The following is a 13,733-nucleotide window of genomic DNA, read 5'->3' as shown; positions in this document are numbered from 1 at the left end:
ATTGAATTAAAAACATGGGGCCTCATTTATGAGAAGTGACGCATCGCTGCGTGAAAGCAGCGATGCGTCACTTCTCAGTGCGTCCTCCTTGAGACATGAGTGATGCGTCATATTTATAATATGACGCATCATGTCGCAAGGACTTACAGATACGTCAGTATTTCTGACGTATCTGTAAGCGCAAAAGTGACGCATTGCTGGAGTGTGTCACAAAAGTGACGCAACTCCAGCAATGCGTCCTTTCACATGGGGAAAGCCCCATGTGAAAGGGCTTGCGTCAGTCTTACGCCTGCTGTGAGGCAGGCGCAAGATTTTGACGCAACAGCATCCTAAAAGTGACGCAGTAAAATCTCATAGTTTTCACTGCGTCACTATTACGAGGCTTTTTGCGGGGAACGCCCCCTCTGCATACATTTTACCTGACGCAGGTATAATGTGGCGCAGGGGTTTAAAAAGTGACGCATCTACCTAGATGCGTCACTTTTTAAATATGCCGCAACACGGCGCATATTTTACGCCACTGGTGCGTCACAAAAAGTGACGCACCGGCGACGCAAAACTGACGCAAGGCCTCATAAATAAGGGCCATGATCTGATAAGTACTGCGTGAAACACTGCATTCGGGTTACTGAACAGTAGGCATATTTTAACAAGAGTATTCCAGGCGCACTTACCTGGTCCAAGCAGATTGCCAGCACTGTTGATCGTCCAGCCTCTCTTTTCCTTTGCCTGACAAAAAGATGACGTCAGTTAGACAGTGTCCAATAGTAAAGGTCCCATGCCCGCGCTGTACTAGGGACGGTGCCACATCTCTGAACAAGATTAGTCATTTCATGCTTTGGAACTTCAAAGTGTTTATTTGCACATAAAATGATATTACCATAAAAGTGAAACCACTCACTCACGCAAAATACACACAATCCGAACACATACACACAGTCACACCTGCTAGTACATAGGCGTCAGTGCACCTGTAAGGCACCAAAGACTTCCAACATGCCGAATTAGCCTTGAGTGAAAGATTCCAGTGAAAACCAGGACAGGCAATTCTGGGCTGTTCCATCAGCTTTCAGGAGAACTGTCAGGAGCTTGGCAATGTACCTGCCTCCTGGTAATGACAAGAAGGTAATGACATTGCCCGGCGCCATGCAGTGCTCCTGAAGCAACACCCGCAGCAGGAATCTTGTGAGCCCCCAGCCCCCCGGAATGCCACACTACCCGAGGACCCTGGCATTCCCGCACGTAGGTGCCACCACACGGGCTCTCCTGCTGGGAGATCTGCCTCATGATCAATGCCAGAAGCAGGGCAATGCGATTACTTTAATGCAATGACCATTACGATAATTACATTGCCCAGCCCCTGCAATGCTTTACGCTCTCAGGTCTTGCAATGAGAAGTGAGACTTGCACAGGCACTTGTAGAGTTCTAACTGTGTCTGCAGCCTTAGCATTTTGTCAGCAATCTGCTTTTCAAGCCGTGACATGTGGATGCCGGGGCGAGGTTGCCCAATATTCACATCCACCTACCATGCCATACAAACTGAAGCTGTCTATGGTCCAGTTCTAAACAGAAAAGCTTACTTAAAATATGAGCAAGAAAAGTACGTAAATGGTCTACATTTGCCGGATGGTATGTTCTAAAAATTCTTGTTTTGCATGGAAGCTTCTGCGCTGATGCAGTAGTGCCGGCCATGTGCAACCATGCAAGTCATGCATAGCAATGGAAGCGCGCGCCCTAAGGCAAGTTCCGACCTCCGGCCCCATAGCAACAGCATGATGGTAGGACATCAGTACTGCTCAGGGCTCATCCAAGATGTGTTTGACTCAATGTTAAAGCACTGGGTGCAGAGGCTGAGCAAAAGCCCCTTTGTTTGACTTTTGTACAGGAGGTAGGCTGCGCTGTGGAGTCTCCGCACTCACTAACAAGAGCTGAGACTGTGTAATTCCTCATCCCTGACAGAGTCCCTGCATGCTTTTCCCATGGAACAATCTTCTGGAGCCAGGAGCAGTGACAATGAACCTCTTCGTATAAGTGCCTGCTGTGGTGAATTTCACTGGACACTCCTCTCGACAAAGATTGTGAGAACCAGACAAGCACGTGTTAGCAGATGTTTCAGCAGGTGACTCTGCACTCTAATAATGCACGACCACTTACATCTGCTTGAGCACAATATGTGTTATGCCACCTGACACTATGCGTAATTAGACCCACAGAATCCGAGATGTCGGATAAAGAACTTAGCAAAAAAGGGAACAAGCTTTTCGCTCAGTCTGAGTAGAAAAATCAGCAGGAGATATTTTTTTTTCTTTCTTGAATCCCCTCACTCACCAGGGATTCCCCTTGGTGACATGCTTCATCATAGGGGCATCTCAATCCGTTGCGGATTGAGGCTTGCTACGACTTGCAACGTTACATAGGAGCACTTTTGTGAGGATCTATGTGTAGTGCAGTTATGTTGTGGAGTGGAGGAATGAGTTCAAATCAAAATTTCTTTATTCGGCTATTAAAAACTTAATAACCATGAAAGTACAGATAAAATCACAATCCAGAATAAACAATTTAGCAAATACACACCTTCTCAAAAGTACAATAATAATAATAATTCATACACCTGTTATCATAAGTCAATATACAAATCATTATTTTCTTTTTCCGCTCTCCAATAAATAATTCATCAAAATTCATAACACCATTAATTTGCGTGTTTTAAGAGCGCTTTTTAAAAATGAGGAAATAAATACGACAGTTAAAATATTATCCAATTGCTGTACAGCTAAAAAGGCAGGGCGACAACGATTAACACACATGATCTTCAGTAGGGGAATAACTAATCTGCGTCTAGAATCCATATAAAATGTACAAAAGAAAAGAATATGCATATCTGATTGCTCTGATACATCATCGCAAGGGCATTTTGCCAGCTGTTTCGACCAATCATTCATTTTGGGGTAACTAAATAAGCAAAACAGTAGATTAAATCTAAAACGGGTTAATAAAAACCTCTCATGTTCGCTCAGTGTCAGCTTTAGATATGGCTGCATTTTCCTTGAAATTACCGTTTGTTGATGAGCAGCCACAGTTATCTTTTCTAACTCTTTTAATGCTCTCTTGTCCGGGAGGGATACCATACACATTTTCTGCAAGGATTTCCTTGAAATGTTAGCTAAAGACAATGGGTCATTAAAATAATGTACCATTTCTAAATCCACAAAAAATTGCTTCACATACGACAACCAGGAAATTTTGTCTTTCTTTTCCAGGCCTAACACATCATTCAAGATAAGGCGGTTTAGCCGGCATTCATCAGTTGTCCAAACTCTATGCCATAACAGTATTGGGGCTGTCTTAATGATATCTTCTAAATATGGCTCCCCAAGTTCTGTATGGCAAGCATACATGGAGGCACTTTTAGGGAGAGCCAAAAGTTGTTTCATAAAAAGATTCTCCACCACCTGCAGCGATGTCACGTTGGCATACCCCCATAGACCTGCTCCATAGGTCACTATAGCTACGCAAGTAGTCCTATACACATTTAACATTTCCCCCGTAGGTTTTTTACCCAATTTATGACTGAAATTTTTAAGAGCCGCTATGGATTTACAAAATAACAGCTTTCTAGTCTTAATAGTAGTGTTCCACTTTCCAGTATAGTGAAATAAAACTCCCAGATAGGAGAAAGTTAGGGTAGACTCAACTGAAGTCTGGCCAATAAGAACAGCTTTCTTCTTCTTAGTTGCGCCTGTGCCGCAAGTCATGGTGAAAGTTTTTGCGCAATTTATCTTTAAATTTAAGCTGTTCATAAAGTCTGCAAAAGGGAAGACCAAGGCTTGCAGGGCCCGTGGGGTTCGAGCCATTAAAACCGCATTGTCGGCATATAACAATGCAGGCACTGGTCTTTCCCTCACCATCGGCAAATCCCTACATTCCTTTATCAGAGTTTCCTCAAGGTTATTTATGTAAAGTGTGAAAAGGAATGGGGCCATCAAACAGCCTTGTCGTACACCTCTAGAAATAGCAAAGGGTGCAGTACATTCCTCCCCTATTCCAAATCTAACTCTTGCAGATACGCCCTGATATAGTTCCCTTAAAAAGTTAATAATTGCTGTGTCTACCCACATCTTTTTCATAACCATCCAGAGCTTACTATGTGATACGCAATCAAATGCGGAGGTTAAATCTACAAATGTTAAAAACAGACAACCCCCCTTAACCTTTGTATACTTCTCTTTTAAAATATATAAGTTCAGACACTGCTCAATTGTCCCAAGCCCCTTCCTGAATCCATATTGCAGATCACTTATTAACCTGTTTTCTTCAGCCCATAGTTGTAGCCTATTTAAAATGACTCTGCCAAAAACTTTATTGGTGGAGTCCAAGAGCGAATTTGGACAATAACATTGACAGCTAAGTCTGTCACCTTTTTTAAAAATAGGGACTATTAATGATTCATGCCAAGATGAAAAAGAAGCATACTGGAACTTGAAGTTAAAAACCCTTACGAGAATCGGGGCCCATAGCTCAATGTTATTTTTATAGAGGTCCACCGGTACCCCGTCAGGGCCTGGTGCTTTGCCCCTCAAGCTTGCATTTATACTGGCACTGACTTCTTCTACTGTGAATTCATGTACCAGGGTATTCTTATAGAGGGGTAGTTCTCCTTTTGGCAATTCATAAGATGTACAGTCCGCTACTACACCTTCCTCAGAATATAATTTACTGAAGTATTTCACCTATTCATCTTCTGTTATTGCCACCTCTATTGTACCAGTGGTTTTATCATTCAGAAAAGGGGAGTTTACAACTTTCCAAAAAGCCGCTATATCTCGACTTAACGAGGCCTCACACAGGGACTTCCAAAGCTCTTGTTTTATGGCCTCTTTACTCTTTCTTAGTGCCTGCTTATAAATATATCTACACTCCTTAACCAACACCCTATCTTTCTCTGGAGCGTGTAGTGCATGAGTATGCCTTTGTACTGGCTGCGTAAAACCAACTAACTTTAGTCTTTTTGGATCCTTTTGTTTCAATAATAAACAAAACAAGAGAGGAGTACCATCAGAAGTAGCTTAGTTAAAGCGCTCTGAATGGAATGAATGGGATGAAAAAGAAGAGAGTCCTTCCTTTCTAAGAAACCCCTCACTCACCGACCTAGTCGGTGACATGCTTCATCATCGGGGTCCACCCTGACAGCCGAGTGCCATCAGGGTGTGCTGCGACACCTGGACTACAGTGGAGCGGGTATTTTGTGTGTGAAGTGAAAAAAATGTTAAAAATTGTCCTGGTATACTTGTGTAGAAAGTTTTTATTATCAAGAACTGGACAATATTAAAATATGTGTGTGGATATGTTTAGGTATTATGACCGTGAGTATCTCTTATGTGTGAGGTCTACATGTTTCAACCCGTATGTTGGAAAAGTTCCGGGTTTTCGTCAGGACCAAAAAGGAAAATGGGTGGTCAGGACACACTAACGTCCTGCCGGTCCCTATTTTCCTGTGCACAACTGACAGAAATAGGTCAGAGTGAAAAAAGCTCATAAACAACAATGGTTGAGCTGAAAAGCAAAAAGACTCCTATTTAGGATCTTTTAGGCATCACGGGGTGGAGGGAAGGTAAAACCATGCTGCCATATTAGTTCAGCTGGTCACAAAGTTCTAGGTACCTACTCGCCTCTCCGTGCCTCCCCGATGATGAAGCATGTCACCGACTAGGTCGGTGAGTGAGGGGTTTCTTAGAAAGGAAGGACTCTCTTCTTTTTCATCCCATTCATTCCATTCAGAGCGCTTTAACTAAGCTACTTCTGATGGTACTCCTCTCTTGTTTTGTTTATTATTGATACCTAGGGGATCAGGAGTACTCTCCGTTCACCTTTGTGAACAAATTCCCTCACTCTCTCCTTTGGTTTATTGTGTCCTTTTGTTTCAACCCAGAGCAATTTTTTAATTTGCTCAATGATCAAGCAAAAGTTGTTAACAACCTTGCCATCGTCCATATTTGGATCTGTACAAGTCTGAAACTGTGGTTTAGTAATCCTCACTAACTTTTTAAGAAAATCTGCAGGTACTACATTTGACAATTTTAAGGAATAGCCATTTTTCCTGGTCATAATGATATTTTCCACTCGTACATTAGGCGCTCTTTTTTCTACCTGAAGTGGTCTGATCCCTACGCAATATTAATCTCAGGGGATAGTGGTCACTCAGTGAGTTATCAAGGGTAGTAAATGACTGAAGAATTCCGCCATGTCTCACGGTCATAGTTATATAATCAATAGTGGATGTAGCACCTCTACCGCAAAAAGTGGGAACGAAGGGGCATTCCGGATTCACCAACCTATTTACAAAGCCTATATCGTTCTCAAAGAGGATCTCGTTTAAAATATCTCCACATCTGGTATGTTCAAAATGTGGCAGAGCAGTTTCACTATCAAGCATGACACCACAGGTGCCCTTTTCAGCCCTAGAGCATGTTGAACAATTGAAGTCTCCAGCCCAAATAACACAGACGTCCCGATAACTTCGTGTTAGCAACGCTTTTATATCCCTTCCTAAATTTTTAAAAATATTGTCCAATTCCTCTGGCGGAACATTATTATAGAAATTAACTATGCATAAAGGACACTCTGTGTTAAAAGAAATCCTCAGGATATGATAATACCTGTTGTTTATAACAAACTCAATCTTAACATGAGAGAGCATATTAGACACATAGGTACATAAACCACCCTTTGCCCTCCCATGAGACGAACTTATAGCTGGGGAGAAATATGTCCTGAACCCATTAACATGGTCTGGAGCTATAGTCCATGTTTCTTGTAGACATATAACCTCCTGACTGTTCACAAGATTAATCCAATTATCGTTTCCCAACTTTGACCTCAGACCAGCAATATTCCAGCTCACCAAAGCCAGTGAATTCTCCTTCCCTGAACTAGCCCCAGTCCCCAGGTCACACTCCACATCCAATATATCCCCTCCATTTTGACCTATATGTTTTATGGCACTTAAGCTCTGCTTACTTGGCCCAGGGTCTATACAACCTCCACAATCACCACCCTCTATCTGGTTTACAACTTTCTTAACTAGAACAGGGCTAGTAATACATTTGCTCAGCAATGTTCCAGGGGAAGAGAGATATAAATCTGTTGCAAGTCAGTCACTACCCTCCATCCCTTGTAGGGTAGAAAAACGGTTATATGTTGGGATGTTAAACCTATCATACTGATTTTCCCAATTTTCTCCATGCCAGTAAGGTTGTATGCTTGTTTTTAAACTCATAGAAGGATAAAATCTAGACAGATCCCAAGTTTGGATCCCTGTAGTCCCTTGGAATGAGTTCTACCCACAAATATGTTTAACAGCACGCCTGTCTCTAAAGTTGACGATTATACAATCTCCTGATAAATCTTTTTGTGTGTGCCCAACCCATCCCACTCTACGCACAAAAGTGATTTCTGTTTGTATGTGCCCTGGGAGTGGTCTATGAGAATTCATCCAAAACACTACCTTATTTCGTAGCTTTGGGTAAATTTCACCTCTTTCGCTTGAAAGCTCCGGGACCCCCACCAATACTACTGTGTAAGGCATGGACTCGGGTAGTAAATCTATGCGTGGCTGTTTAAACTTTTGAATAACAGGGCCCGTTTTGGCTGCATCTATTGGGGGATTTGCCTTAATTTGTAGTCCTCCTGATTTATTCGCCCTGATCTCTATGTCCACCCCTTCATTAACACTATTTTTTGGCTTCTGTCCAGTATTTACTACGGCTATAGGTAGCCGTTTGGCTTGCTTACTACCCTCTTTTTCCTGAGTGTATGTGTTATTTCGGGTTTTTGGTAGGCCCTTAGCTATAGCAGCTACATTAAGGGTTTTACCTACGCCTGTGGTCTCCCCGGCTAAACCGTTAATCCGAAGTTTTTTCAGTATTTCAGAATTACCTAGGGCCAGCTTTTCTAAATCACCTATTTTATTAGTGAGATTTTTTATTCGCTCCAACAGTGGTAAAGTTAAGGATGTCAACATCTGCTCCATATAGAGCATAAAACCTACAGGATTTGGTGGTAACATATCAGCACTGGTTACATCACTTTCTCCGGGGTTGTTAATTTCGGGCGCATTTAAATTGCCCACTGATGCCTCCCCCTGTTGTTTTTGTACAGTTAGTGCTAACGTATGTTTTTTACGTCTGCCATTCCTTTTTCCCATCTTTTTATTTGTACATTTTTCATTACTAAAAGCACTTTTTCCCTGTTTACATTTTCGCCCTTTTGTTTTTTGGGGTAGGGTCTCATTATCCCTACTAACCGAAATTTCACAGTTAGTGATCGATGAGGCATCCGAGCCCTCAAGGTTAATTACATAGGTAGTAGGATTAGATGGCACCTCTGACAGTCCTGATGGCTGAAGTATGGGCATTGTTGACAACCTATATCCCAAAGGTGATGGTACAAGAGGCATAGTCTATGATAACGGAGAACCAGGGTTTCCCACTGGCCTTGGAAACTCAGCATAGGAGCCCACGAGTAAAGAGTCTGAAATATTCGCAAGCATATCCATTTCATTAGTAGCCAATGATGGTAGACACATATTTATTTATTTATTTATTTATACGATTTGTAGAGTGCATACGTTTGCCCTTGGGCGTCTTGGCGTATTAGGGGGCAACGAGAGCCGTCTCTCCGTGCTTTCAATAGCGTTAACAACGACTCCGATAGTCTTTTGTAACATACGGTCTATGGTGGTCAAAGTTGGCAAAGGTGTATTAAGGCATTTTTTATCCCTAGTACTTGAACGGGTAGCCATAGGTGTATTCTTACCCATTTTTCGACTTAATCAGTCAATAGCTTTCTTTAATACCTGCAGGGGAGCAACAGTACCTGAAAAATCGTTGGGTCGTCCAATTCCTTATGCCAATGGTAAGGGGGGTGGCCCAGCCCAGCCACGGCCTGCCCCGGATGGCCCGGGCTCAGCCCGGCTAGTCCCGTGCACGTCCCGCGATGAGGGTGATGCCACGTAGTTTTAAAGCGCCTCCGGGCGCGTTTAGAGGCGTGGAGTTAGTGAGTGCACCTGGAGATTGTAGTTCAGTGCCTCTCCCTCTCGGCTGCTACGCCCGATGTCCAACGGCGCCAGCAGCGGGGAGAAGCAGCAACAAGGCACAAACGGCGAGCAGAAACAAACGTGGGTCCACACCAAGGTACACCAGGCATTCAAACAGCAGCCCGCTCTGTCGGTGATGCCACGTAGTTTTAAAGCGCCTCCGGGCGCGTTTAGAGGCGTGGAGTTAGTGAGGGCACCTGGGGATTGTAGTTCAGTGCCTCTCCCTCTCGGCTGCTACGCCCGATGTCCAACGGCGCCAGCAGTGGGGAGAAGCGGCAACAAGGCACAAACAGCGAACAGAAACAAACGTGGGTCCACACCAAGGTACACCAGGGATTCAAACAGCAGCCCCAAGGAAGTGAGTTAAAAATACCTAACTAGTGGGCGAAATAACTTTATTCTAGCTCCTGGTCGGTATGTCTAAAAACGGGGTGAGATACTGGCAGACCTAGCTATAATGGGTTAGGGGTCCCTAGTAAACGTCAACATGTTTCAAGCCTCCCCAGAGCTCTTCTTCAGGACAACACAGGGTCCCGTCCTGAGTATACTACTCCTAAAGTGAGCTAAATTGAGGTAAAATGGGGAAATATAATAATCAAGAAATCAAGAAAAACGCTGCAACTAATAAGCTAGCGTTAGTTAATACATACGATAAACCATTTGTCTCGTAGTATTTGATATACTCCCCTCAATAGCAGACTACTATTTGTTCCCCTCAAGACCGCATAATGCATAATCATAAATATGTTTTTGTTAAAATAGTGAAATATTGCAGACAATGTATACTACTCAATTTCAGACATTTGTGATCCTAACCCAGCAGTGCAAGGCGGCTTTATTTAAAAAATGTAGGGGCATATTCTCAAGAACGTGTGATAATTATCGTAAAATTTGCTTAACGCACCTTCTCACATCGCAGTCTATTGCGGGAAAATAATGTTGTGTTAACGTAGTATCCCCAACACAACGGTACCGTGCGATAGTCTCACGATAACGTGACAAATGACAGCAGTAAAATTGACGCAATGCCAAAAAAAATGCAGAACGCGAAAAAGGTGGCAATGTCCCAAATCGCGATACAAAAATCACCGATAACCAGCGACAGGCCTGCAATTCCCACGCGTCATGCGGGAAAATGCACTATAAAAGCAGAGAAAAAAAATTATTAAAAAATGTACACCATAGCACCATGGACGCACCGGGACCAAGTGCAGAGGACAACGCGAACCCCACAAGCCCCACAGACGACCAGCAACGAATCTCGGGTCGGGGAAGGCCAAGGAGAAGAGGAAGAGGAAGACGCAGTTCAGTCCACAGGAAAGTAAGATCATCGTCAAGGAGGTGATAGAACACGGGGGCGTGGCTTGAACGCCGATGGCGGTGGTCGCCTGAGAGTTCGGCTCCAAGACTGAGCCCGCATTTATCCTGAATCCCGAGGGTTTTCAGCGCCCCAATCCCCTCAAATTGAAGATCGAGATGGGGCCGATCTGGTGAAGCGCCTGAGGAACCCGAAAATCGACTGATCTTGTCGAGAAGCGAAGTTGCGGAGGGAGCGCAGCGGAGCTCAAGATGGCACCCGGTCCGGCTCGATAGAACTGGCGAGAAACCCGGCCCGGAAGAGGCTGCCGGCTCTGTGCCTGCCTGCTCCACATCTCCTCTCTCGGAGAAACGGTAACCCATCCGACGATCCGGGAGTTTCCGGACACCGAAGTCCTTCCCGGAAGATTGCTAGTCGATTTTTTGGCGTTGGATGGGCCCTGGTGGCCGGAGGGCGTGGCTGGAGCCGCCCGAGACGGTCGACTCTACTCCGCCAAGATCCTATAACTATCGGCGAGGGACCTTTGCAAGCGACAATATAACACTTGATTGCCCTGTCGGAGACCCGGCTTCATCGGTGGCGGAAGACCGAGGCCTCACTCGGTCCGGCGGGACTACGTCGTCTGGCGTTGATCGCCCCTACTTCCCCCCTAGTTGCTTCCGGGGACTCGGCTGTGGCTCATCCCGAGAGGTCTGGTCAGTGGAAGAACCCCGCACCACTACGCTGGGTACGGTAGAAGGCTCGTATCATTATAGCCGCTCACCGGAAGATCAGCAACTGAAGCCCCTTCCTAGCGGGTCGTCTGTCGAGCCTCCTACTACAGAGCACGGCCGCCATGGGGAAACCAAGGGGACCTAAACGGACCACTCCAGCCGCCTCGGACAAGGAGGCTCCGGATAAAGATGATCGACATGACCCGGAGAGATCTGGAAGCCCTCACCTACAGCAGCAATTTGATAGGATCCTAGAGGCGATCGCAGACACACGATCGGCCCTACAGCAAGACATCGCCCAAGTTGCAACGAGTTTGGGCCTCCTTCGAGCGGACCACGGTAAGCTCTCGGACAGAGTCACAGAAGTGGAGAGCTCGGTGAAGGTCCTAGAACCAGCGCAAAAGACCCTGGCCGCTACGATAAAAGATGCCCTGACCCGGATCGGTGAATTGGAGAGACGGGCGGAGGACGCTGAAGGGTGTAATAGGAGAAACAATATTCGTGTGGTGGGCCTACCGGAGAAGATTGAAAATGGCGACATGGTGACCTATCTAGAGAGTTGGCCCCGGACTATAGTGGCACCGGAAGGTCTCTCCTCCTTCAATACCCTGGAGCGAGCACACAGGGTACCGGCCAGACCCCCTCAACAAGGCCGTTCCCCACGCCCGGTAGTGGCGCGACTATTGCATTTCCGGGACAGAGATCTTCTCCTCAATGCCGCCAGACACAACGGCCTGTACCAGGTGGAGAACAGTCAAGTGAACATTTTCCCTGACTATACGTATGAGACCCAGCATAAGCGGACCTCTTTCCTAGCGGTCAAACGAGAACTGCGGAGTGAGGGTATACAGTACTCCCTGCTCTTCCCAGCGAAGCTCCGCATCATCCTTGATGATACGACCAAATTCTTTGATTCACCGGAGGACGTTTGCAATTGGCTTGAACTGTACAGAGCTGGTAAAGATGGCTTTGGTTCCTCCTCCCAAGCGACGTCGGAGACTGGACAGCAACAGAGATCCAAACGACTTCGGAGCCGCCGGGGTAAACCGGGCAAACCCTCGATGTTAGAGACTATGGCCGAGCGACGAGGAGTGTTGGAAATGGTTTCTAACTTATCTGGCTCCCAGGGCGGACCCATCGTCGGGGATTCGGAGCCCGGCGGAGATGGGCCCAATTGGACACTGAGGACTCGGAAACGGACAGTGTTAATTTACCTGTGGTAACTCCGAACTCGGCAGAGGGCCTGCTAGATGGGCAGGGATGAACTCGGGTGAGCTGACTCCATTTGGGCGGGGGAATGTGGCGGGGGGTGAATGGACTGTGGAAGTCGCTGCTGGGCCATGGATCACTGAAGAGGTTGGGGTGGCTTGCTGTGCCTGGTACTCATGATCTGGGGCTCGGTCTAGTCTCAGTAGCTTGAGACTCGGTGACCCATTGCTGGCGCCCGACCCCCACTCGGCCCTTAAGGCATACCTGCGGTGGCTACCATAGGGTTAGTTGGGAAAGGGGGGTTTACTGAGGGTATGGTTTGGATGGGAACTAGATGGCACTATTTGGGACCTATTCTGGGGTGGGTGGAAGGGAGTTTGTTCCAGGGGGAAGTTCTGTTGTTCTTGGGGGGGGAGGTCGCCATTGGTGTTGAATTGACTGTAAAACGATCCATAACTGAGCAGTGTTGGGGGAACCTGGATGAGACAATTTGGCACAATGGCTGAGTTCACTAATCTGAAATGCGTCACTTGGAATGTGCGAGGCCTTCACGCCATGTCCAGACGGCACAAAATTCACGCTTATCTGGTGCGTAGAGGGGTGCAGATAGCGCTGCTACAGGAGACACATCTTACTAAAGCGGAAGGGGTGGCGCTACAGCGTAGATGGAGAGGGCAGGTATACTACACCACATATTCAGCTTACGCGAGAGGGGTGTTGATCTGGGTGCAGGCTGGGATACCCCTACAGGTTTCCAAATCGGTGGTGGATCCGGAGGGACGATACGTGGCAATTTCTGGCGCATTGGGGGGTAGGGCTCTGAATATTTATTGCATTTATGCGCCTAACGTGGACCAACTCGCCTTCCTGACCGCGTTATCGGGCTCCTTGGCCCACTTCCTATCGGGGACCCTCCTGATGGGAGGAGATTTTAACTCGGTGGTGGATGTTGACATCGATCGTTCACACCCCCCCTTCCAGATTCCCCAGTCCGACGGGTGGCTAAAGGCAGGAAGGAATGGCAGACTCAATGGGGACTGACAGACATTTGGCGAGCGCAGCACCCCTGTGCTAGGGATTACTCATACTTTTCCGGTATGCATGAACTGCATGTGAGACTAGATGGGTTTCTGGGGTCCGCGGAACTAGTGTCCGCGACTGTGCGGTCTGAATACTTGACTAGAACCATCTCTGACCACAACCCCCTGTTAGTGGATTTCGGATGGTTTCCAGGGGTCCCTAGTGTACCCACTTGGAAACTGCGCCCCGAGATATTGGAAGATATAGTGTTCAAGGCGAACCTAGAGGATAAAATTGCTGACTATTTTACGACGAATGAGGGCACAGCTGGGTCGAGGGCCTCAGAGTGGGATGCTTTTAAAGTGGTGGTCAGAGGCT

General features: G+C 46.3%; 1 protein-coding gene across 1 annotated transcript in view; it reads right to left on the bottom strand.

The window, feature by feature from the left end:
• Positions 1–13,733, bottom strand: part of LOC147733279 (galanin peptides-like) — a 142,452-nt gene that overhangs the window by 83,489 nt on the left and 45,230 nt on the right. Inside the window, exon 2 of the mRNA XM_086958947.1 lies at positions 675–729. Coding sequence (XP_086815073.1) covers positions 675–729 — 55 coding nt within the window. The remainder of the gene's footprint in view (positions 1–674; positions 730–13,733) is intronic.

This window comes from Lissotriton vulgaris, chromosome 2_1, assembly GCF_964263255.1.
Source record: "Lissotriton vulgaris chromosome 2_1, aLisVul1.2, whole genome shotgun sequence".
NCBI lineage: Eukaryota > Metazoa > Chordata > Amphibia > Caudata > Salamandridae > Lissotriton > Lissotriton vulgaris.
Note: the sequence above shows the minus strand (reverse complement) of the source record. Positions and strands in the feature narration are given on the sequence as shown.